Raw genomic sequence first — 23,516 nt, forward strand, 5'->3', positions numbered from 1 at the left:
CTGTGGGGACTGATTTTTAAAAACAAAAAGGAAAGGAAAAGGAAAGAAAGCCTGCCAGCATATCCTTTCTTTTAAACAGACTTTGCATTTAGGTAGGGAGAGAAGGGCTGAACCAGTATAAGAGTATGCCCTTGGTATCCCTGTGAGAAATTTGGCCAATTTAAGTCTTGGGAAAAAAAACACCTTCAACAGGTTCAGGAGAAATTTTAACGTATGACTGAAGGTACATCATGTAGTAGATGCTGAACTAAAGTGGCAAAGGCAGTCTGCTATGTTTTTTGCAAAATTCTGCGTATTTGACATTACAATATTACTGTCCTTTAACATAGGTTTGTTGGGGTTTTTAACAGTTGTTTTACATACATGCACTCAGATGCACGCTGTGTCAAAACACTAAATGCTTTTTGTGCTCCTGTGGCTTTTCTGGAGGAAGTGCCATTTCCAAGTTTACAAAACACTTGTGGATAGGCAGAAGTAAAACTGTGCAGTTAGGTAAAACGATAATGCATGAAGATCATGACGAAGCATCATAATTTTTAGACTCAGCAGGATCTCATCTCTTTGGTGCTCTTAGAATATGTGGCACTTTGAATGTGATCCCTTCTGAACTGGATGGAGATCAGCAGCATAAACACCTCCATGTTTCAGTGAGTGCAAAACGCTAAGCAGATACATAGGCAGATTCTTAGCTGCTGTAAATCAATGGAACTTCACTGTCTTTCCAGCAAGTGTTCTTGCAGTTTCAGTGTAACACACGGACAGGGAAGCATTTCAAAGCCAAGAGTATGACTCTTTTCTCCTTCCTTTTGCCTCCCCCTCTAAACCAGTTTTTACTCCTACAAAAGCTTTGAGAATGCTGTGGCCCCCAATGTGGCACTCGCACCTCCAGCCCAACAGAAGATTGTCAGCAACCCTCCCTGCGCCACAGTAGTATCGCGGAGCAGTGAGCCGCTGAGCAGCACTGTCCAGCCACGGAAAAGAAAACTTGCTGCAGAGAACAGTGCCATCCCAGAGGCAGCAGCCACTGTTGCGGCCACTGTTACTGCCACTGAAGAGGATAAGGAATCAGAAGCAGAAATTGAAGTAGAAACCAGGGAAGAATGTAAGTGACGGTTATATCTGCCTTTATTTTGTTTTATTTGTGCTGGATTTTCCTCAGTAATCCACAGCAGTTAGCTGTTCAGCTTCTGTTGTGATTAAATATGATTCTGGAAGCCTAATACCTCAATGGGATGTAAAAATACAGCCTTAAGTAATAATGAAAACTAAGAGGGGGACATAAGTTGGGGGTGTGTTTTGCTGGGAGAGGAACGTGCGTTGACAACAAGAAGCACCTGAACCATGGGTGTCACTAACCCAGCGTCTCTCATTAGAGCAGGTGTTGTGCAGAGGACAAAATATATGTGGTGTTGACATAAATGCTGATGTTTGCTATCTGATCAAGGGCCTTCTATAAAAGCCTTTGTGGGATATACGCAAAAATAGCCCGTAAAAATTCCAGAGCGCACACACGTGCAGGTGTGAGACAGGACGTGGTCACACAGTTTCAATACTGCATCCGTGGAGCTGAATAGGTCAAGCAGTGATCAAGAACCAGTTCGTTCTTAAACAGTATTCTGATATTGGGCCTCGGCAAAAGATGAAGGAAGACACTGGCATCACCTCATTCATGTCACTTAGACAATTCTGCTGCTGCCCTCAGTATGTTCATGCACGCAGTTCTAGTGCATGCAGTTTATGCAGGAAGAAGGAATTTTACCCACTGCAAACAGCAGGTTGGTGTAGGTTTCCCTGAAGAAATCTGTTTCTTCACATCCATGGAGAAAACGCTGTTTGTGACATAAGTTCCAAAGTCACAATTCAAATTGTCAGTCGGGTTTGTGTTTTCATCATATTTCAAGTATCAAAATATAACCCGATTTTTTTTCTTCCTTTTTTTTTTTCATTGAATATCGTCTGTCTCCTCAGTACAAAAGGGCCTCAGCATATTTTGAGTTATAGTAGTTTTAGCCTTTTAAAATTAATTTTCAATATTTCTATTTTTCAGTCACCTCCTCCTTATCCTCGCTCTCCTCCCCGTCCTTCACTTCATCCAGCTCTGCAAAGGACATGAGCTCCCCTGGGATGCAAGCCCCAGTCACAGTCAACAGTTCATATGAGGTTGCAACACATTCTGACTCTCACAGCAGTGGGTTGGAAGCTGAGCTGGAGCACCTAAGGCAGGCCCTGGACAGTGGCCTAGATACAAAAGAAGCCAAAGAAAAATTCCTCCATGAAGTTGTTAAAATGAGAGTGAAGCAGGAAGAGAAGCTGAATGCTGCCTTGCAAGCCAAACGCAGCCTGCATCAGGTAAGGTTGAAAAAGAGCTTTCTCTTACCCTGTCTGCAAATACTCTTCCGGGTAGAAACCATTAGGTAGTCTCATGTAAGTAAGAGTTGCCTCATTTTTCCCAAATAGCAACAGCCTTTCCTGGGGTCTGTTTGTAAATTCAGCCGGGAAACCAAAGCGTTCAGGAACCATTCCTACATTTTTAAGCTCGCCACCTGTTTTTGCCTTAGGGCGTAAATCCATGGTTACCAAAATCAACATTACTGAAAAAACCTTCTAGTCCAGCACAGTTTATTTGGGTTTCATTTAATGGAACTAGAAACATTTCTGACCTTATGGAGGCTTTATCTGTAGTTTTAAACGATTTTTTTTTAAAATCCTGCCATTGCCCAGCTGAGGGAGGGTGTTCTGGGACACAGGCACTTGCTGAAGCTCTGAGGAAGAGCTGAACTACAGGTCTTTGTTCAGCTTTCCGTTAGCCAGGCTTCGTGGAACGTTTCTTGCTTCATTCAGTGAAGCTCCTTATTTCTGGAGCTCCTTGATGCATCGGTCGTATCAAAGAGTGGCCAGACAAAACGGCCGCAGGGATGTCCTGGCCATTAGCAAATCCCAGCGGCTCAACAGAACAGCGGGAGAAGTTTTCTTTATTGGAGCTGGGGCAAAAGCAGTACCTGGGAGTGGAAGGTAGAGCCAGTGCAGAAGATTTGCATGTCCGCTTTGAATGTTGTATGTGGAGCTGGAACCGAGCTGGGAGTGTAATCCATGGACGCGTGTGGGGTGCCAGGGCCTTGTCTCATCTAGCATGGGAGACAGAAAGCCAGTACTTGTGCTGTTGGTCGGAAGCAGGTATACAGCCGTTAGCTGGCACAGTGCGTTTTGTTTCTTTGGGGAATGAAACGAAGGACAGTAGCTCACAGAAGTGACTTGTGTGCAGTGAGACTGCTATGATTAAAAAAAAAACCACCAAAAAACCCCAATTCTCAGAACACCAGCACTAGATGCAAGCGCTCTGCTAGCAGGCAGGAGGAGGTGAAGGAGAGATTATATTAAGCATATAGATATGATCACAATTAGAATGTCTGCAGAAGTTTGCCAGCTCAGGTTTGTGCAAGAGCTGCAGCGCAGAGTGCTGGTTTCTGTGCTGCGAACCTCCCGCGTGAAGGTGGCTGGTTACGCACGAGCTGCGGGTCCGGGTCCCAGGGAGGGGAGGCCGAGAGCTGTCTTTTCAACTGAGCTGCTCGGTCGGTGTCACCTTGAGCAAATCACTTCATTCCCTTGTGTTTCAGGAAATAAATGTTTTATTTTATGTATTTAAAAGTAAAAGTAAATATTTGAGTAATATACATTTAAAGCTAATTTTAAAATATCTAACCTAAATGCACGGTGTGTACTTAAAGTAAGGCAGGAATTGCACAAAGTATTGATGAAGCAGGATTGAGTGTGAGGCGTTCAATCAAGCGACGCGTCAGAATGAGAGGGAAGATGGTGTCTGGCCACCATTTCCCATTTGGGCAGCTGTGGGTTTCCAGTTCCACGTACGGAGCAAGCGCATGTGCGCATGCTTCCAGCGGCAAGGCCGAGCTAACAATGGCCTGGCTGGGAAGTGAGATTGTCAAAAGAGTGAATTTCCCATGACCCGGCGGCAGTGTTACTTAACAGAAGCGCGTTGCTGTGAGGGTTTGACTCTGACGGAGAGGAAATGCTGCTTCTGGGGGAAAAAAATTGAACTTTAGCTTCTGTTTTAACCATTTAGGAGACAGACCTTTTGCGAGCCACATTTTTGTGCTTGTGACGAGCGGGTCTTTTAACAACAGCTTTTTAAAAACTTATGAGTTTCTTCCTTTGTACCTTTAGGTTCCTTATCATTATCACTTCAGTTAATGGCTCGCTCTTGCATTTGAGATTTCAAGGCAGCAGCTCCTATTAAGAACCTGGACTGTGGGAGTGGTGATGTCCAGACCAAAGTACGGTTTCGATTTGGCTTAAGGTTTTAGCCTGGAGTTTTCCAGGTGTTGTGACAGAGCAGTCCATTGGCTGGTTGCCAAGAGACTTAGGGCTACACAGCAGGTCCCTACAGCAGGACAGAATTGCCGAGACATAGAAGGAAGATGGGCGATGTGGTTGTTCTCATGCTTGCCTTAAGTGGATTTTTCGGGGGGCTTGATAACACGGAACTGTTCACTGATTCCTTCAGCAAGTAGTAAACTTTCTTGGTCGGCTCTGCTCTACGCAAAGGGCACTCGCAAATGGCATTTATCGTAACGCCGTGCATCTTCAGTGGCTTCAATTAAAGTGCAGGCATTACAGTTGGTTTGTTTGAAACTTCGAGCTGGTGTAGAGCACATTGCTAGTAGCTCTCTCCAACTGCAGTTCATCTTTATTCAGTCACAGATGGTCACAGCTATTTTGCTTGACAAAGCAAAATGTGGCTGTAGTGTATAGCTTGTTATTATCCAAGAATTCAGGGTATCTTGAGCGTAGGATCTCATGTTGATTTAAAGGGGAAAAGCTGGTACAAAGTTCAGAATGAGGTTTAGACGTGAGCCTTCTCGGTCATAACCAACAGAAGGTGGGAATTTAGGTTGGAACACTTCCTTTACAGTTCTGTTTCCTTGCACTAATTTAGTCTCAGCTCCTCAGTTCTCACAAGTTAACTGCTTTTGTCTTCTAGGAGCTGGAGTTCTTAAGAGTGGCTAAGAAAGAGAAACTGAGAGAGGCAACAGAGGCGAAGCGCAACTTAAGGAAAGAGATTGAACGTCTGAGAGCTGAGAATGAGAAGAAAATGAAGGAAGCCAATGAGTCTCGGATACGACTGAAGAGGGAACTGGAACAAGCCAGGCAGATTCGGGTTTGTGACAAGGGCTGTGAAGCAGGCAGGCTCCGGGCCAAGTACTCAGCCCAGGTAAGACCCGAATGCTGAAGGTGATTACCGCAAGTAAGCTTACTATTCCCACAGTCTTCAGGGCTAGTTCAAGGGTCTGTCTGTCCTCCAGTGCCAGCGGCCTTGTTTTGTCTAATTTGCTGCCAGTCCAGCGTGTGCCCCCATCATGTCAGTTCACAGCCCTGATCCTCATGCAAGGTGTTGCCGGCCGGCACGCTGGCCACCGATGGCAGCCCCGCCATTCTGCCTAGAACTTAGCACATTTTTCAGTTGAAAAATCACCATTTTCAGAGAACTAAGACAAATGCTACATGTTGCTGCAGTTCCACTAGTACTCCGTAGGCACTGCCAGTGCGTGGGGATCCATTTCAATACTGTAATTATTAGGCAGAGCCACTTTTTCTAATAGTATTTTTCCTTGAAGATCAGCCTAGACCTACAGGAACTATTGAAAACAAGAGAAGAAGCAACAGCCCAGCAATAAGCAAACCGCAGTGCTGGGAAGGAGGGATGTTTGCAGTTGTAAAGCCCAAGTCAAGCAAACTGTCAGGTCTAAGAAAAGAATTCCAGTCTGATCTCAGTGAAAGTTCTAGGAATGCAGGAACATGTTGTTACAAGCAACATGTACGCGTTAAGCTTTCGAACTAAAAATCCCTCCCCGCCCTCTCCGCATCAAATTCTCTTGTAATACAAGATTTTGAAGTTTATTTAAACCATCCAAAGCCAAGCGAGCCAAGAGCTCCGGCTGCACATCCTTAAGTGGCCTTGTTGTGTCTCGGTGGTGCAGGGCACATGGAATGCCCCCTGAAGTGACCCAGCATAACAGGCTGGGCTGAGAGCAGAGTGGCAGCCTCCTGGATTTCCGTGAGAAACAGCCCTGATGAGGAATCCATTGCATGCCCTGCCTTCCCCTTCCTCCAGTAAAACAATCCCAGTTGCCCAGTAACGCATTTCCTATAAAAGGGCATGGGCCCACACCCATGGTTAACCCCCTCAAACCCCCTCTCCTCCCTAGCGAGGGCTCCCAGACAGCCCCTCTCGGTAAGGCTGACGCCTTTCCTTGCCGTCGCTGCCGCCCCTGTAGGCTTGCTCTGACCTGCCCCACCTAAGCACCCCGCTGCCCCCATCACCGGTCCCCAAGCTAAAAGCCTGGTGGAGAAAAGCAGAGATAAAAGGCAAGGGTCAGCAACAGAAGGGCTCTGAAAAAATCAGGCACACTTGCCTAATTTTGAACTCCTAGAGCAACGCTATCTCGCTTACACGCAGATGCCACATAGGTGTCATACCTTTGCAGGACTAACTTGCATGTGGTACCATACCTGCGTTAAAGCGAGCACTTCTAGACCACGTTTACTCTAGCAATGCTGGTGCCACGCTGCTTGTTAGCGAGCCATGCTGCAGGAGCGTGCTGCCACGCCTAAAGCCTGAGCTGCAAATCGTTGGTGTGGTTACTTTAAGGTGGGGGGGGGGAGGAAAAGAAGAAGCACTAGCGATCAGAAATGCTTCTAAGCCCAGGCTCTCAATAACGGGAAGGGGAGTGGTCCGCCTGTGCCACTATGAGACATGTCTAACCAGGAGACCAGAAGCAGGAAATGATGTGGGCTTCCTCCCCAGCATCACAGGATGTCTCACTGATAAGAGGTGTCCAGACTAAACATAACCAGATTGAGAGCTGCTGCGCTGGGCGTTGCCAGCAGTTGACTTCCACTTGAGGGGGAAGGAAAAAAAAAACCAAACAGGCAGGCAAGGTAACAGCGAGTGCAGACAGCAGTAACCGCCCGCCGGACCAGCCCCAGCTTTGCCACGCTGCCGCCACGGCCGCCCTTCCTTCGTGGGACGCGTGAAAATTTTTGCCAAGGTGGATTTTCAGTCCCCTAATAAATTCCCTCCCTGGGTGGGAATAAGAGGGTCGCGAACATGGCAGGCTAAAAATCACCTCAGAAAGAATTCAAGGAACTGAATATGCCCCGGGTTGTCTTTCCTAAGGACACCCATGGCACATGGCAGTATCACGGGCCGTGCGCTGTTGTGAGTGCTGAGGCTCGCCACGGCAGCACCAGGGCCCAGCGCAGCGGCGTGAGGACACCCGTTAAGCCCCAAATGCAGTCAGGTTACATTATTGCTGTGCTTGGGCAAAATATCACGTGGCAGCTGATGGCTCAGGGCCTGGAATAGCTGCTTTGTGCAGCAGCTACCTTGGAGGTTGCTGCTTGGCACTTAAGAGGAGAAAATGTTAAGTAACTTCAAAGGCTGAATTTTATAAGACATCACTATGACTTAAGCTCCCAAGTCATGTAAGAAATTGTAAATTAAAGCTTTATAGAGCCTTTTATCTCTAATTTGGCGTGCACACAGGAAGTTTGTCACTTATGTTGTGCTTGTCACTTATTTTTGAGGAAACCACAATTCTCTAGACAGCCTTTGTCTGAGAGAAATATCATCGGCCAAGCTCAAGGCAGTAAGACGACAAATTCAGGGGTGTAAATGTCTTTATACTTAAAGTATGAATACCTATTGGTGTGGTTTATGCGCTTTTTTTTTTTCCTTACCGTGATACTGAGCTCCAAATATGGCTGGCGTGGTGGGTAGCCTTCATTTTAGCCCAAAACAGGTTTTTTCCTTTTCTTTGCTAAATGGTAATCTCTGATAACTGCTTATCTTATCTGTTTGTGGCCTAAAGCTGCATATTTTGAACCAGTGCAGTTTTTCTGATGTTTACACCCTTGAATACTGGGGCTTTTCCCTGCCTTTGGTATCATTAAGTGAAAAACAGGACGATTGCCTGCTGGGTCCTTTGGGGACGCTGAGGCCCTCTGTGTCTCTTGCTGTACGTTGGAGGACTGTTAGCACTCAGCAAGTGATCTAAGGCTGCTGGGAGCACGTATTTCTTTAAGTCCATTTCTGTGTGAAGTCACTACTCAGTCCCATTCCCGCCCTCCAAAGTCCGGCTGTTTATTTATGAGTCAAAATGGTGCTAATTTTCACTGTCATTTGGAGAGTTTCTGCTTGCTCAGAGGGCGCCCGGGTCCGGACTTCCTCACACCCATGCTCAGAGCACCCTTGCCCCTGCACGGTACCTCCCCGCCTCCCTCCCGCCAGCTCCCTGCATGTGGTATGAAGGACGTAACAGTTCCTGCATGCCACGACACTACAGCTGCTTTTGTTGGACATTAAGCTAGAGCTGAGACACAGGCCTTTCACATAAGCCACGGAATGTGGTTCCGGTCACTCCTATTAATAACCATTGCAAAAAATCTGAAAGTAAATTACCTGTGCAAACTTAGCTTGTGGTTTGCCGACTTGCTGCCGGCCTCGAGAAACAACAGTGGTGGTTTAAGCAGCGCAGTGAGCAGAGCTCTGTTACACTAAGGCACACTTCTGTTTTTTTTTCATCCTCCTTTCTGGAACTAAAGCCACCACAAATATTTAAGAATGTCAAAGCCGAAGAGTTCACGCAATGCACTTGCATAATTGTACAATAGCGTATGGAAAAAAGTAGGGAAAAGGCAATTCCTTCCTCACCGCAACTTTGATAACCTTACACGTGGAAGTACACGGTTGTATTACTCTTCTCACTTTGTGCTAAGGCGCCAGTCTGTATAACGTCTAAACAAAAAACCACAATGGAACTGAGATACTACAATAGTTTATTATGTTTCTTAATCTGCTTTTCTCTAGATTGAGGACCTACAGGTTAAGCTTCAGCATGCGGAGGCTGACAGGGAGCAGCTCCGAGCTGACCTGATGCATGAAAGGGAGGCTCGAGAACACTTGGAAAAGGTAGTCAAGGAACTTCAGGAACAACTGTGGCCTAAACCAAGCAGCCAACCCAGCAGCGAAAACACAGCGAGCAACATTGAGAACTAACCCAGCACCGCGTCGTCTGATACGCCTATGAGTGACATATATGCACAGTAAGGGAGGATGTGTGGGGTACGTGTGTAAGTGCATGTGTGAGTAGTCGTGTCTTGGCACACAGATCTATGAGTATGGATTCTTACTAGTTGGAAGGCAAACGTTACTCTTTATAACAGAAGCACTGAATTACGCCTCTTTTTTTTCCAATCCATATAGCACAACATCTTACTGTGCCTATAAAACACAAAGTGTTTATAAAGAAAATACTTTTAAGTCCACAGCAAATTTTCTACTGGCAAACTCCAAGCAAGCAGCATCGTCCAACTAAAATCAGAGCAAAAGGCAAGCATGGCAGTGTTTTTATGTTGCCCGTCTGCCTGGTGGAACATTTTGGAATTTAAAAACAAACAAACTTTTCTTATAAGCTATTTAAAATAATTCATTACACAGACTTGGTATTAAAAAAAATTAACAAGATTTTTATAATGAACCTTTAAAAGCAAAACAAAACAAAAAAACCTTCGATGCACAATTTTTAATGACTTGTTATAGGCTTTGGGATTCTTAACGTAGAAGCCCTCTGGTGATGATGCCATTTCATTAGCAGTTTTCCAGCCATCTAGGAAGCCATCACGGTTTAAATCCCGTCACGTGGTTGTATGAGAATTTCAGAGTGCTTTTCAGAGTTGATTTTTTCCTTAGAAAGAATCGTCTTCATTTCCTGTCCTGAACACAAGAAGAAAGGAAGATGCAGGATTGTAAAGGGGGGTGGGGGTGGGGGGTGGGAGTGGGGATGGGAAGAGAAGATGTACGCTTTAGAGTTCTAAACCCAGCCTTACAGACTTCAGTGTTTGCAAATCATGCCATCTTTTCTAAAGACATCTTCATTAATTGCTGTGTTCAAAAGACTCACTTCATCCAAGAGCACTTCAGCTTTGGGAAAAGAAAGAAGGAAATAAAGGAAGGAAATGGATGATCTGTTAAGTCGGTTGAGAAACGAAGCAGAAGACGTGTGTTTTAAAGTCATTCTGAAATCTTTCCTTCAGCTTTCAGTTTTCTGGAAAACTCATCTTTGTTGCACCATCGTACCATGAATTCAGTATTTACCTGCTTTTATTACGAACTGTCAGTCAGGATTTCTGTGCCCAAGGAGAGTGCAACATCGCATTAGCAGATACTACAGAAAAGACAAACAACATTTTTGCTGCTGTGAATAAGCCTATGTCTTTTTAAAAAAAAAATTTAAAAAAAAAATTGTGGGTTTTTTAAAAAAAAAAAACAAAACAGAAATTACTTTAATTTTGGGATCCAAGCCGCAGCCCCGGAATAAAAATGCAGCATGCCATCATCATGTTGTCTTACTGCTGGTGGTGGTGTGTTCTTTTTTTTTTTTTTAAACTGCACTTTGTCAGAATCTTACTCTGCATTTTATTCCATGTTTCTAAAGTTTACAAGTCGAGCGTTCTAGATTCTACCCTGCCTAACAGCCGCGAACATCATCAACCCACTTTGCACAGCGTGACGCCTTGCGTCGTCACGCAGGAGGAGGGTTCAGCGGGTCTGGAACGCCACCAGACACGAACGCGCCAGGGCACTGCCGGGGCGTTTCAGACCAGCTTTGCACGGCTCCATCTCCCGCAGGAGTTGGGAGGCCGTAGGGACGCTCCGGGAAGTGCTTAACTTGGTGCTTTACTGAACAAGAGAAAAGTGATTTTCACCTGTAAACACTCACCTCTTACGCACTCACGCTTATCAGCATGAGGTGAAAATTTGATCTGGGGCTGCAGATGTGCCTTCCAGCTCATTTTTCCTCTCGGCATCTTCTATAGGCAATGCTGACACTTTTTACCTTAAAGAATTAAAAAAAAAAAAAAAAAAAAAAAAAGAAAACCCTATGCATCGTCATACACAGGAGTTATTCTAAACAAAGAAATGTATTTCCAGTAATCTTTATTTGCTTTTGGACATTAATGCAAACTATGTAAGCTTAAAAATTATTTCCCAGTAGACAGAAAGCGGCTTCCAATCCTAAAATTATAGTATTTACTTACAGTACATTAGAATTTTGTTTTTTGGTTTTTGTTTTTGTTTGGTTTTTTTTTTTTCAAACAAGAGCTGTTTGCTTGAAATCATTATAATAACCATTATAATAACTGTGAGCATTAACAGAGAAGTTCATATATATGTTTTAGGTACAAAAAGAAGAAATATGAAAGGAGTGGAATTACTGGGACAATGTAAAACTGTTGGGAGCAAGAAACAGTTACATCAAGTAAATTACATGAAACTGTCCGTTTCTACAGGGCTTCGCCCTTGTGTGTTTGGGATGCTGGAGACTGAGTCTAGATGCAGATCTCCTCCTCTAAAGTGCAATGCAAAAGGAATTTTGATTATGCTTAAGCAGGTTTTTTTTTTTAATGTGGGGGTTTTTTTTGCTTCTTTGTATGTTTTTTTCTGCAATTATTAAATCATATGCATGGAATTAAAATCTCTGCCATACGTATATTCATTAATGGGCATTATTACTGTCTTATGTAAAGGGTTTATTTCGTTATGCAGTATGCATAAAAATGTTCTCAGCCTTATGATTTCCAGATCTGTATTATTCACTTATTTCTTCAAGGGAAACTAAATGACGTTCGCTTTAGTTGATCATTGTGCATTTCAGAAGTCGCATATGCTGTGCTTTACTGCCGTGTTAAGAAATTACACATAGAACAAATGTGTTCCCACCCCCACTCGCAGCTTCTTTGAAGCCTTACTTTGTAAATTCGGGGGGTTTCCCCCGATCTGTGACTCTGTCTCCCCCCTTACGACGCCACAAAAAAGGGAAACATCCATCCCGCTCTGGTTTTTTACGGGACAAGAGGCCCACTTGCCTACCTGCGCGTGCCCAGGGACGCATGCCGACGCACTGGCACAATTTCTTCTGTGCATGTGATGCTTTTATCTTCCAGAATTAATGAAATCTGCATTTTTTTTTCTAAAGAAAAAAAAACCAGAACAGAAAATAGTCTTCTCAGTAGTGAAGAGTCTTGCCAAACATCCAGCATCACCTGTGCTTCACAGGTAAATGGGATAAGATCGGCAGGACAGAGGTCTCCAAAACGAGCTTAGAACTACTGGTACAAACGCACGGTTTCGTCTTTTGCCGCGCGTTACGGTAATTCTGTCAAGGGTAATACGTGGCAAACGAATCTCACAATGTTTGAGGTTAAGACTCGATAGTGTTTGATCCTTGGTAGAGAAACCACCTTAGCAAAGACATTTCTATAAATTAAGGTTTAATATCAGTACGATTAAATAAGGTGCGAGACGACTGGGAACAAATGTTCAACACCAGCAGTTAATCAGCAGGAGAGGTTCACAGGCTAGGAGTCTATCGTAAATGATTTTGCCTTTCCTACGTACATTTTAATAATAAAATCTTAATGATTTCTGCAGCACGTAATTTATTTCTAATTCAGAATTCCTGTGCATGTAATTGCTTTTAGAATTGTCAGAAGGTGGCCACAGAGACACTAATTCTAGAAAAGAGCTGTCAAAACAGCGGGCGTCTGCAGAGCAAAAGCACGCGGTGAAGGTGGTTGAGGTGCGGGAGTTCTGTGTGTAATTTCTGGTCTGCAGCACTTCAGGAAGCAGCTGTTAGCCCGTTCGGATGGGATTGCTTTTCTTTCGACTTACCGTTGAGTCCCTGCTGCATTCCATTGGCGCTCCAAGCTGCGAGTGCAGGAGTTGTGAAGTCACATCTTCTCATTTCATCTGCTCTTTAGTTTCCTTTAAGAAGTTAAAAGGGAGAAGAGGTGTTTCCTACAGGCTGTTGACTCTCCCTGTACTTAAAAATATATTACTTAATACTTGTATATTCAGTTTAATTACTCATTGTTTCTATTACTGAAAGAAGACTTAACGAAGGGAAAGAAAAAAAACCAACAGCAATAACATTCATATCTATGGAGCAGCTAACTACTATACATAATATTCTGCTTTTCAAACAGAACTAGCCAATGTAAAAAAAAAAAGTTAAAAGTAAATTCAACATGTAAATACTTTTTTTCCTTTTACACTGTTGTATTATAAGTGTATATGGTGTTTACTTTTTCAAAACTCTTTCTTACCTGGTAGTCGTCTTGTTTTATGAGTTGTGTTTTTAACTAAGAAGAACCTTTGCTGTCTGTTAGGAAAAAACAAAACAAAATCTTTTTGCAAGTTTTAAATGTGGGTTAACCTTTCTCCATCATTTGCATTTTATTTGTCCTTATTTTCACTGTAAAGTATTTTATTACCAAAAGGTTGATTTTGCTTTCCATTCTGCCCTTTCATCAGTCCATGTGTTTTAGAGAGAAGTTTTTTGTTGCCTTGGTTGTTTTTGGTTTGGTTTTGGTTTTGTTTCGTTTTTGTTCCTTTTTTTTTTTTAATCAAAAGAACTCACAGAAATGACATTTTTTCAATTGAAGAAAAATAAATCTTTACATTTATAATAGCCAATAGCATTTCAGCACATTTTTGTTATCCTGGTCTCTCCTATGCTGCTGCTAATGACAATATTATGACTTACTCTACTATTCTAGAACTATTTTTATGTAAGTAATGTATGCTTTCTTGTTTATAAATGCCTGATTTAAAAAAAATAAGAAAAAAGCTTGGCATATTTATCTATTTCGCTGTGTACCTTGATAGTCCTTTTCCACATCCCCTCCCCTCGAAGCAGATAATATTGTAAAATAAAGGACTTTATGAGATTATGTATGAAAATAGCTATGCTTATATACCACAGTGACTGAATGTACAGTGTATAGACGCATTACCTAAAATAAAATTGTTTGTCCAGAAAAAAATTAATAGATATGGGATGTTTTTTGAGTTTTCTGTGCTTGCAGCCGTGGCCTGAGCTGTTCAGGACAGGCAAACTTCAGAGACCGTACAGGGATCTGAAAAAGAGCTTGGTTCTCCTGCTTGAAACGTCACAGAACCACAGGTTCGAAGGGACCTCAGGGATCATCTAGTCAAGACGTCCCAAAGTATTTTAAGCTAAACACAACCTCGTTTCCCGGGTTGCACGTGGGGACGCAGCCGAAGTGCCAGCAGAGGTGACAGCAATAATAATAATAATAAATCTCTGCCTCGCTGCTGGGCTGGGAAGGCAAACCAGCGCCAGCTGCGCTTTCTTCCAGGAACGCCTTCAACCCGCAGAGTGACCCGCCGCTCCCGGGCAGCGGCCGTGCTAATTGCACACGAGCTTGTGAGCCGGTGGAATGGGACGCCGTCGAACCGCTGCAAGAAAAGGCTTTTAAGACAAGGGCCTCGGCTCCACGTGCTGCGGCCCAGGGAGTGCAGATGAGTGCCCGGGCCGCGGGCTTGCACCGACACAAACTGAGGCTGGCCTTGGGCAGACGGTGCCAACTGACAGAGAACTTTACCTGCTAATACTACGCTATGTGTATTTATTGCACGTATAGCCAGGTCATATTTTATGAGGTGGCTAACCTGTTGCAGCTTGCAGGGCAAGTTCTTGGTTTGAGCTCATGTAACTCACCACGTAGTCATCCTCTGACAAACACAGACACGCACCCACCCCCCCCCCCCCCCCCGCTAATAACAACAAACCCCATCTGGCTTTAGGTGGAAATAGCACTAAACTTACTTAGCTGTTGGCGGGAAGCTCAGCTTCCTGCACGGTCTATCTTTTCTGGCATACCAAAATGAAAAGGCGGCAAAAAAAAAAATTGAAAAAAGCTCTGCCTGCTCACCTGACACGTGCCGAGGCACACTGACAACCTGCGGCTGCGCGTCAACCAGCACCTTCTGCCCCTTGTTTCCCGGCCAGCCTGATGATAAGCAGCTGCTCTGAGGCAGCATTTAAACAGACACTTGTTTTCAGGGCTGCACATGACAATACTGTAAGGCGAAAAGGCATTTACTTGGACCCGATGCATACCACGCCACAGAGACATTCTAACGGCAACGTGAAATTTCTGTAGCATAGTGAGACTTATAAGCATATAAAAGTTTGTACCAGGTTAAAGAAAAAGAAATACAAGGGGGGGGAGGGAAATGCAAAAAGCAGAAGATGGAAACATATGTTAAAGTAATTCTCTCATGGTTTTCTGAGAAATGGCTGCAGAATTTCCACCGCTCTGGTACATTTCTTAACATGCCCTTGTAAAACAGCGGAAAAGCCAGAGAATGATCAACCAGCTCAAAAAAAAATAAAATCTCTACTCTCTATTTCTGACTCATTGCAGCCCTGCTTTCTAAGGGGTTTGTTTCCTGTTTCTACCACCTGGATACGAACAGGGCAAAAGCAGCCTGAGCTGCTGCCTCTTTCTCGACAGGAGGTGAAGTTCGGTAAGCGGTGCTGCCCTGTGCCGCCGACACAAAGCTGTAGCTGTCGGCTCCCGGCACCCCAGAACCCACCTGCCTGGTGGCTTTTTCTTCTCCCCCACCCCCCCCGCCCCCCCATTGACAAAGAGCAAAGACGCCAAAACCTGCATGAGGTGGTTTTTTTTTTTGTTTTTCCCCCATAAGTATTGGAGACACAGACCTGATCCAGCCATTCTTTCCAGCCTCTTCGTGAATGGAACCCTGGGGCCTTTGCTCACAAACGCTGGAACTACACGCTGTTCCGCGATGAGCTCTTGGATAAGCATCAGTACGTGCTGCTCTGAGCGACGCCCCTCTTGCTTTTGGTTTTGCTCGAGCTGCCTCTGACCATGTTCAATTATTGCACATTAGGAAGAAGTTTTCTTCAACACGACAAACTGCAGCAAAGCACCTGGGTTTAGCCACCATCAGCCCTACCATCACAGTTTAGCCTAAATTCAAAACACTTACCGCAGAGAAGTGGGAGCCTTTCCCCACTCCTCGCTTCAGCTGTTGTATTAAAACCCAACAGCCCAAAACAAAACTGTTGAAATGGTAAGAGTTCGATGCTGTCTTTCGTGCTGTAGGCCTCCTGTCCTGTGCTTAGGTTTTAAGAAAAGAAACTCTTAATTTTTAGCGTAATTACAGCCCCTGAGCTCCCGGCACCTGTACCGCTTTCTCCAATGCTCTAATTAATTCCTTCTCCCGACAGGTACCAGAGTGAAACTCTGCCTCTGAAAGCAGAGTTTGTTACCAAAACCGCTTCCTACCTGTCTGTGACGCCAGTGGGCACTGGGCGTACTGGGAGTCAAACAGATCATTTCATTCTGCTCCCACCAGGGAGAACATTTAAAAAAAAAATAAATATATATATATATATATCAGTGCATTTGCTGGAAATGAAGAGCTGTGTACAAGACACAACAGCCCAGGAACTGGTGTGGGGCCCGACTTGGTTTTGGAGCAAAAGGTTCCTATAATAGCTTGATGACAAAAACTTAGTGTGGAAAAACTCAAGACAGGCAGTAATAAGATAATGACAAAGTGCTGTCAGTCACCTCCATACACGTTGTATACACTGTCTTCCGACACAATCCGTTTGAATGTATGCAAAGACCCGTCTGAAGGCGCACCCGTGAATTGAGCCATTCACATTTCCAAACATTCGGAACCCGGCAGTTCCAGCTCCTGGAGGTCACGTCCGTGAACAGCAATTACAGCTGGAATCTGCAAACACTCACCAACGTATCCAAGGAAGTGGTTAGAGGCTGTCCAGCTTCTTCAACTTACGCTTGGATGTTTGGCACGTCTAAAGCCATGTCTAATACAAAGAATGGGATGCAGCCGCATTAGTCACTCCTGCCCCCAAATGACTAGCAGCGAAATGGTGTTTTCACCCATTTTTGGTACCAAGTGGAACCAGTAAGGTTCGAAGTCTAAATGCAGGTCTGATTCCTTCACTTGTAGGATCTTGTGCCCCCCCCCAGTTCATATACATGTCCTTTCACTTGTACATCTGTTGCCATGATTTTGGTTTCTAAAATCAGAAACAAAAGTACAAATAACTGTCCTCTATCGACATTTACCTTCTATAGTTAAAGTACACAACTGACAAACCTTTTAGGTTCTCTGATACACTTAGGCAGTACACTTCAAGTAACTTTGTTCCACAGATTTTGTACACAAAAAATAGGGCTGAAGAGCCCAGATTGCCAGTTACTTTCAGGAAGACCAGCTGCATTTCTGTCAGCACATCACATCGATGGCTTCTTTGAAATACTTAGTGTCTTTGGAAATACCCCATTTTGGAGCAAAATGGCTTTAAAGAAAGGAAGATGTTCTCATATCACAGGGGGCAGGATTCACACTCCCAGCTCTTTAAAGAATTCACCAGCTCACTTTCTTAACTTGGAATAGAATTCCTTCAGTTAGGAACACGGGGAAAACTTCACCTTCATTTACCACTCTACTGCAAATCAGTAAATTAACTCAAATTCACATAGATACAGATCCTGCTACCCCTACACTGAGAAAAGAACACTTAAAAATTACTGTGTGAGGAGACAAAGACAAGATACACATTTTTTCCAGACCACAGAAACTGCTTCAAGCTCACTCATCGCCCTGTGCTAAAATCAGTTCTGTTGTAGGCCAATGTTTTGTACAGAGGAAGCCCTCCCTGGTCGGGGAATGACAATTCCCCCGTGAGAACGGGCTCTGTTTTTTCCCTTACAGGCAGAACTGCTTCTGCATCAGCCCTGGGTTGATGCCAGATGCCAACTCAGGTACGAAGGACATGGCACTTCTAGAGTTTTCAAAAGGATTCAGGAGTAAACCTCGTTTGTTTTAGTTTCTTTCTAAAGTCAGCTGAGGCTAGTTTGGAAATAAGGCTTGGCCTCACATATGGAAATCTCCGATGCCTGAATCCAGCTATCCAGGCCTATTGGACACCTTCCTTATTCTTGGACTATCCCTTTTCAGCTATCCCAAATTTATCTGGCTACCCTGTATTCTAGGAGCTTTCATTTAACTGACCTAGATTACAAGCACAAACACACAAAGCAAAAACACCCGCCTGTTTCGTTTGCTTCCCCTGCTGTCCTGCACTCGGGACTTTCAGACAGGAGACGTATACTCGCGAGACCGTCGCAGATCCCCACGGAGCTAGGGGTAAATTTTGGCACAACTTGAAAAAGACCCACAAGATTTCTATCAAATTTTTTTTGCTAACTGGCTTACGCATAAAACCAAAAATCACACAAAATCCCCCCAGAGCTTCTACTTTGCCAGCTACAGCTGTGTATCAAGGACACTAGTTTAATTTCACATTGTAAATTAGGTGTTCAGTAGTGGTTTGTGAGTCTAAACAGACAGCTGGGGACATACTGAAACGAGCCATACTTTCCAGAGGCATTAAGTGAGGTGCCTGTCAGAGAGCTTCTTACTGGGCAGTGAAATTGAGATGTCCAAAACACTCACGGTCACTCACGAAAAGCTTTTCTTTTACTCCATTTTCCTCATCTTTTCTAGATCTGTATAGCCTGTCTTTTGGCAACGTGCCTCTACCCGATGCAGCTGCGGTTCACGCGAAGGCCGTCACTACCTCTGAGCTTCACCACCGTATCGCCCGCGAGGCCCGTTTGCACAGACGAACCAGAGCAAGCCACTGCTCTTCAAAGTACAGGGCAAACTACTGATGGCAAAAATCGGAAGGTGAAGCAAATTCTTTGGCACCGCTTGTTCAACAATTAAACGAGCATTAATGAAGAACTGTTTAGTCTGGTTTGAGTGTGTAGTTCCACAGAAACCCGTACTGCCTAACGTTACATTGTCACACAGCACTTGGGACGCTTCGAGGAATCTGGCTATGTCTAGAGCAGAGCTCTGCGTGGCAGAGATGAGCCACCTCTCCCTGTGTTACTTTTTATGATATTCCTGTTACGGAAGCAAAACATAAAACCAGATTTGGATTGGTAAGCCTTAATAGCAGAGGCTGAAAACATTATACACTCTGTCACCAAGGAACTCCGAGTACACCACCACATACTGGCAAGAACCACCAGGCAAGCTGTCTGGTGTTTATGATTAAGGGGGTAACTGGGCTTTGAAAATTTCAGTTATTTGGCCAGAATAACTTTAATTTACTTAATCTCAGAACAAAAATACTAGGAATCAGACATGAACCTTCTCCATTGAACACTTTTGTGTACCTCCAAAACCAAAAGTGCGTTCACATTGTCACTGCACTGATTCATTGAGTATCAACACCGTATTTTCTCCTTCTGCATTCTCAGAGCAAGCTATGTGAAAGGAACGGCATTGGAGGAAATGGTTTTGCATATACTGGCTGTCAAGTTGTTGCTATAATTAAAACATTTTCTATATTACAAGAAGTCCTACAGGTATGTGCACTGCTGGTCAATGAATTGGTTGTAACCTCTTCTCACATCCTGACCCCCCTGCCACCATCCCTGCCCACCTGGAGGTGAGAGCTGGCCTGCGGGCTCCTGCAGAGCTCGGGGCATCCTCGAGTGGGAAGCTTTGAGCACCTCAGGCAAGCTCCTACAGGGAATCTGAATGGCTTAAAGAGTGAGCATGTCTCAGGAACCTGTAAACCCAGCTCACAGCCAAAAATCCAGGGATCCATTCTTCCCGAGCACAATAAAAATACTTTGAGATCAACTGATACTCTGAGTTCAGCTAAAGCTGGCAATATACACAGAAACCTGACTCACAGAACTTGGTATGCTCAAGTACCCCTTGAGTTCAACTTCATTTCACAAAGTAGAAATAGTTAAAATGTCTGTTAGAGGCCCCCTTTGTGCTCAGTTCTCTACAAACACTTAGTGAGCTACAGCCCCTACCCCAAAGAGCTTTCATTCAAACAGGAACAACAAAGAATGAGGGGGCAAGAAATCAATAGCGAAGTGAGCTGAACTGACCCAAGCTCAAACTAGCTGCTGGAGATCAGAAATAAAAATTCAGTTTCCTGAGGCCTGAAGTAAAAAGTCTTCATGTCTTAATTCAATAGCTTATGTTATTCAGCCACCAGGAAAAACAAAAACCAACCCCCACCACCACCCCCTTAGAGCTGCTCATCCTGAACACGGTATACCCATGGTAAATTAAAAGGCTTGTATGGAGCACAACTGAAGGAAATGCCTCAAAATCTCAAAACTAGGATTAAACAAGCGCTGCACCTCAGTCCTTGCCATTTCACTGGAAGCAGCGCCCCTTGCTTATACCTAACAGGCGGGGCAAAGGGAAAACTTAACACATACGTAGCAGAGTAGAGGTTTGAGAGAGACTTTTGGTAGGAGTTACTGCCCGTGGTATCCAAACCATACTTTTTACATGCTCCTGTGTTCATTTGCTGAAAAAAATCTTAAAGAAATACATCTTGGCACATCTGCAAGGAAGGGATAAAACTTGCAGAAGATGATAGGAACCAGGGAAGCAGTAAAAACCCAGGAGTGTCAGAGTTAATGATGATATGTGAGTAATCCAGTTATAAAGGCACTGTCAGTAGGAAGAGAGCACAAATATAATAAAACACAGCTGTATGACGTACACTCCAGTGGAATTTTTATTAGATGGCTTATGTGCACTTTAAGTATACCTGACTGCAATGCAAATTCCCACACGCTTTTATTTGGGAGGGAAAAAAGTTTCCACAGATCTCTGCACTGAACTGATTTAGCTGAACGGTTCTGTTCAGTATCCACGGGTTTTCTGGCTCATCTTTTTGATTTTACTTTTGCATTTGTTTTCTGCTGAGTCAGCTCCTTAATCTGGAACCTTGAGAATTTCATGCTTTTAAGTACTTCCCCAGAGCCTGTTCTGGCCCAGCTCTCCTACTCCTCTGGCCCTTCTACCACTTACCCCAAATAACTACTCTTGTCTCCCACACGTACGAACTGTAAGAGAAAAACCCCACAAGGACAAGAGGAAACCTACACGGGTCAAAGGAACACAAGGTTTTGCTGCTTCAAAGGCCAGATCTGTTCCAAAATCTGCTCCTTTCTGTAAACACCATGAAGACTACAAGCTTGAGTGACCAATGTTATCTTGGGAAGAAAGCTTACAAACAGGAATTTACAAACCCCGTTTATCTACACGATGTTTTGCTACGTGTGCTCTCAGCAGACTCCGTTCCAAGACCTGTAACACTAGATGCTCTTGAGCTGCAGAAAGTCCTTTATTGGCTAGCTGTCAAAAAGAGCCATTAAACCCCTACCTTTACGTGGCCAAGGTATAAAAACAGGTACTACACAACACCTTAACAAAGCTGTTGGCCACGCAGCCCCCAGATGAAACTGGTTTGACCAGTACAAATGGATTCTTTTTCGTAGCATCCCAAGGGCCAATCTCCCTGCTGTTGTATATACAGATCTACATTCTTATGTATGTAGGAAGCACCTGCCAAACATCTCCACAGATGTACTGGTGGCCTTTGCAACGTTGATCGCAGGCCCAGTAAGAGAAAGTGTCATCTGACAATGGTAATACTGTTAAGCACTCCTAAACCTAGCTCCTGGATTTCAACATTGCTTTGCAAAAGAAGTAACTAGTCAGACATACAGAAGTCACATTTACTTTACTTACCTTTCCAAGCTGTAAGGTAAGGGATATACTAATGAAAGCAAACCACCAAAACCCACAGCAATATGCCACGTTGCCTTGCATATTAAAAAACCCTACCGGAAACCCCTGTAAGCGTTGCCCCTGCCCCTGAACTCAAGATCAGTAGATCTCAGTCCTGGATTACATGCTGTGCAGCACAACTGCGTTGCCAAAAGGTTCAATATGTGCATAACTTTTAAGCATGAGAGTTTTACTAGTACTGCCTCTAAGTATGCAATTATTGTATCTTTGCTTACACCATCACAGTTGCATTCTCTACAATCCTTTGCATGTAAAAACTGGGATGTGGTGAGCAATCGGGTGCTTTTGGCTACACCAAAAAAAGAAAAAGAACACGAACGATACATTAAGACTGAAAGCAGACACAAGGTTCACAGCTGGAACCGGTGCTATTCGGTTAAAGGTTCTGTATGCTGTTAAGTTCTGAACTCCCTTTGCACACGAGTCCCACGGACGGCTGTGGGTGCCCAAGAAACTGCAAGTGAGTACAAGTAAAGCGTGGCTCCCCCACCTGCCTCGCCCATGAACTGAGCTTACTATAAACAGATTCTTTAAGCTCTCTCTCACAGTGTGTAAAGCAGGGATCCCATGCTGCTTAATTCAATTTGGCAGATAACATTGGTGAAAGGCATTGATTTCTTCCCCCGCTCCCCCTTCTCTTCCATCAATTTTCCCAGATAAGAAGCCTGTGGCTCAGACCCTGCTGGTGACGGATGCCTTGTAATTGCTTTGAATGGATTATCACCAGACATCTAGCAGGCATTTACAGTGCTACAGCTGTAATCAGAAACAGTCTCACCCAGGAGAAGGACTCTGAGGAAGAGACAGCTGCCTCTGTTGCCTCTGCCTTCTCTCTCTGTTCTTATACTAAGCCTAACTTTATTTATTTACATTTTTAATACAGTAATATCTAGGGCATCCAACTGAAATCAGGGTCCAGATGGGCTAAGTGCCATTCAAACCCCAAGAACCTATCTCTGCTTCCAACAATGCCCCGTACAACTCAGGCTACAAGAGGACTGTCCTTCCAAACTGCTGAAATCTTGCATTTGGCTAAATGAGTATCCACCCATTTCAATGGGTAGCGTTAGCAAAAAATTGGGAAGTAAAACCATACATATTCTGATCTGGCAATTATTGGCCAAAAACATTCGATAAGACACTTCTTGCCTCAGCTTACTGCTGCTTTTCTCACTCTGCCTAGACTAAATCATCAGTAACTTGTTTACAAAGATCACAGTGACATCCTAATTTGATATCTGGAATCCAAAACATGAATAAATGAGACAGACTGTTACAGAGGAACAAAATGAAGCAATTTGACCTCCTGTACTTTATATTAATTTTGTACAATTACATGTAGCTGCTCAACATCAACAGGCAGAAGATCCATGTCCGTGATGCTTCAACTGAAGTTTGATCAATAGCAACAAAGTTTTTTGCCCTGCAAAGTTTCATTAGGGGTAACGTAAGTAATAAGCCTCAAAACATGTATCTGATTGTTCAGAAAAAATACATTCACCAGATCCGCCTATGATGATAAATACACATCCATCCTGCACCACCAACATGCCGTTGAAACTCGGCAGAAAGATACTTGGCTCTCCTTCCAGGAGCTTCTTCAGAGGCGCGAGTGCCACAAGGAAAGGTCGCACGCCTCTCCCTGTCACCACCTCCCTTTCCTTTAGCAGACCTTCTCCCCTGACCAGAGAAACACCCTCATCCACAGGGCAAAACTGATCCCGTTCTACACTTTCTGTCACGCTTTGGAAGGTCTCATTCACTAGGGTTTCTTCCTCCAACACAAGTGAGGATTCCTATGCTATACGACAGAGACCATGCCTTCTCCTCCTCAAAGAAACAGGACTCAGACACTTTAATACCCTTCGTTTTCTTTATGTGTAATTTTTTAGTGCTCGCACCACCCTGTCAGCCCACGTTT

At 44.1% G+C, this 23,516-nt stretch overlaps 1 protein-coding gene across 2 annotated transcripts in view; it reads left to right on the forward strand.

The window, feature by feature from the left end:
- SKI (SKI proto-oncogene) overlaps positions 1–10,477 on the forward strand; it is a 137,949-nt gene extending 127,472 nt beyond the window's left edge. For both annotated transcript variants that reach the window (XM_075114303.1, XM_075114302.1), the window contains exons 5-8: positions 828–1,102; positions 2,048–2,349; positions 5,000–5,230; positions 8,888–10,477. In XM_075114303.1, the coding sequence (XP_074970404.1) occupies positions 828–1,102; positions 2,048–2,349; positions 5,000–5,230; positions 8,888–9,076 (997 nt within the window). In that variant the 3' untranslated portion in view covers positions 9,077–10,477. The remainder of the gene's footprint in view (positions 1–827; positions 1,103–2,047; positions 2,350–4,999; positions 5,231–8,887) is intronic.
- The last annotated feature ends 13,039 nt before the right edge of the window (positions 10,478–23,516 follow it).

The sequence above is a fragment of the Phalacrocorax aristotelis genome, chromosome 19 (assembly GCF_949628215.1).
Source record: "Phalacrocorax aristotelis chromosome 19, bGulAri2.1, whole genome shotgun sequence".
In the NCBI taxonomy this organism is placed as follows: domain Eukaryota; kingdom Metazoa; phylum Chordata; class Aves; order Suliformes; family Phalacrocoracidae; genus Phalacrocorax; species Phalacrocorax aristotelis.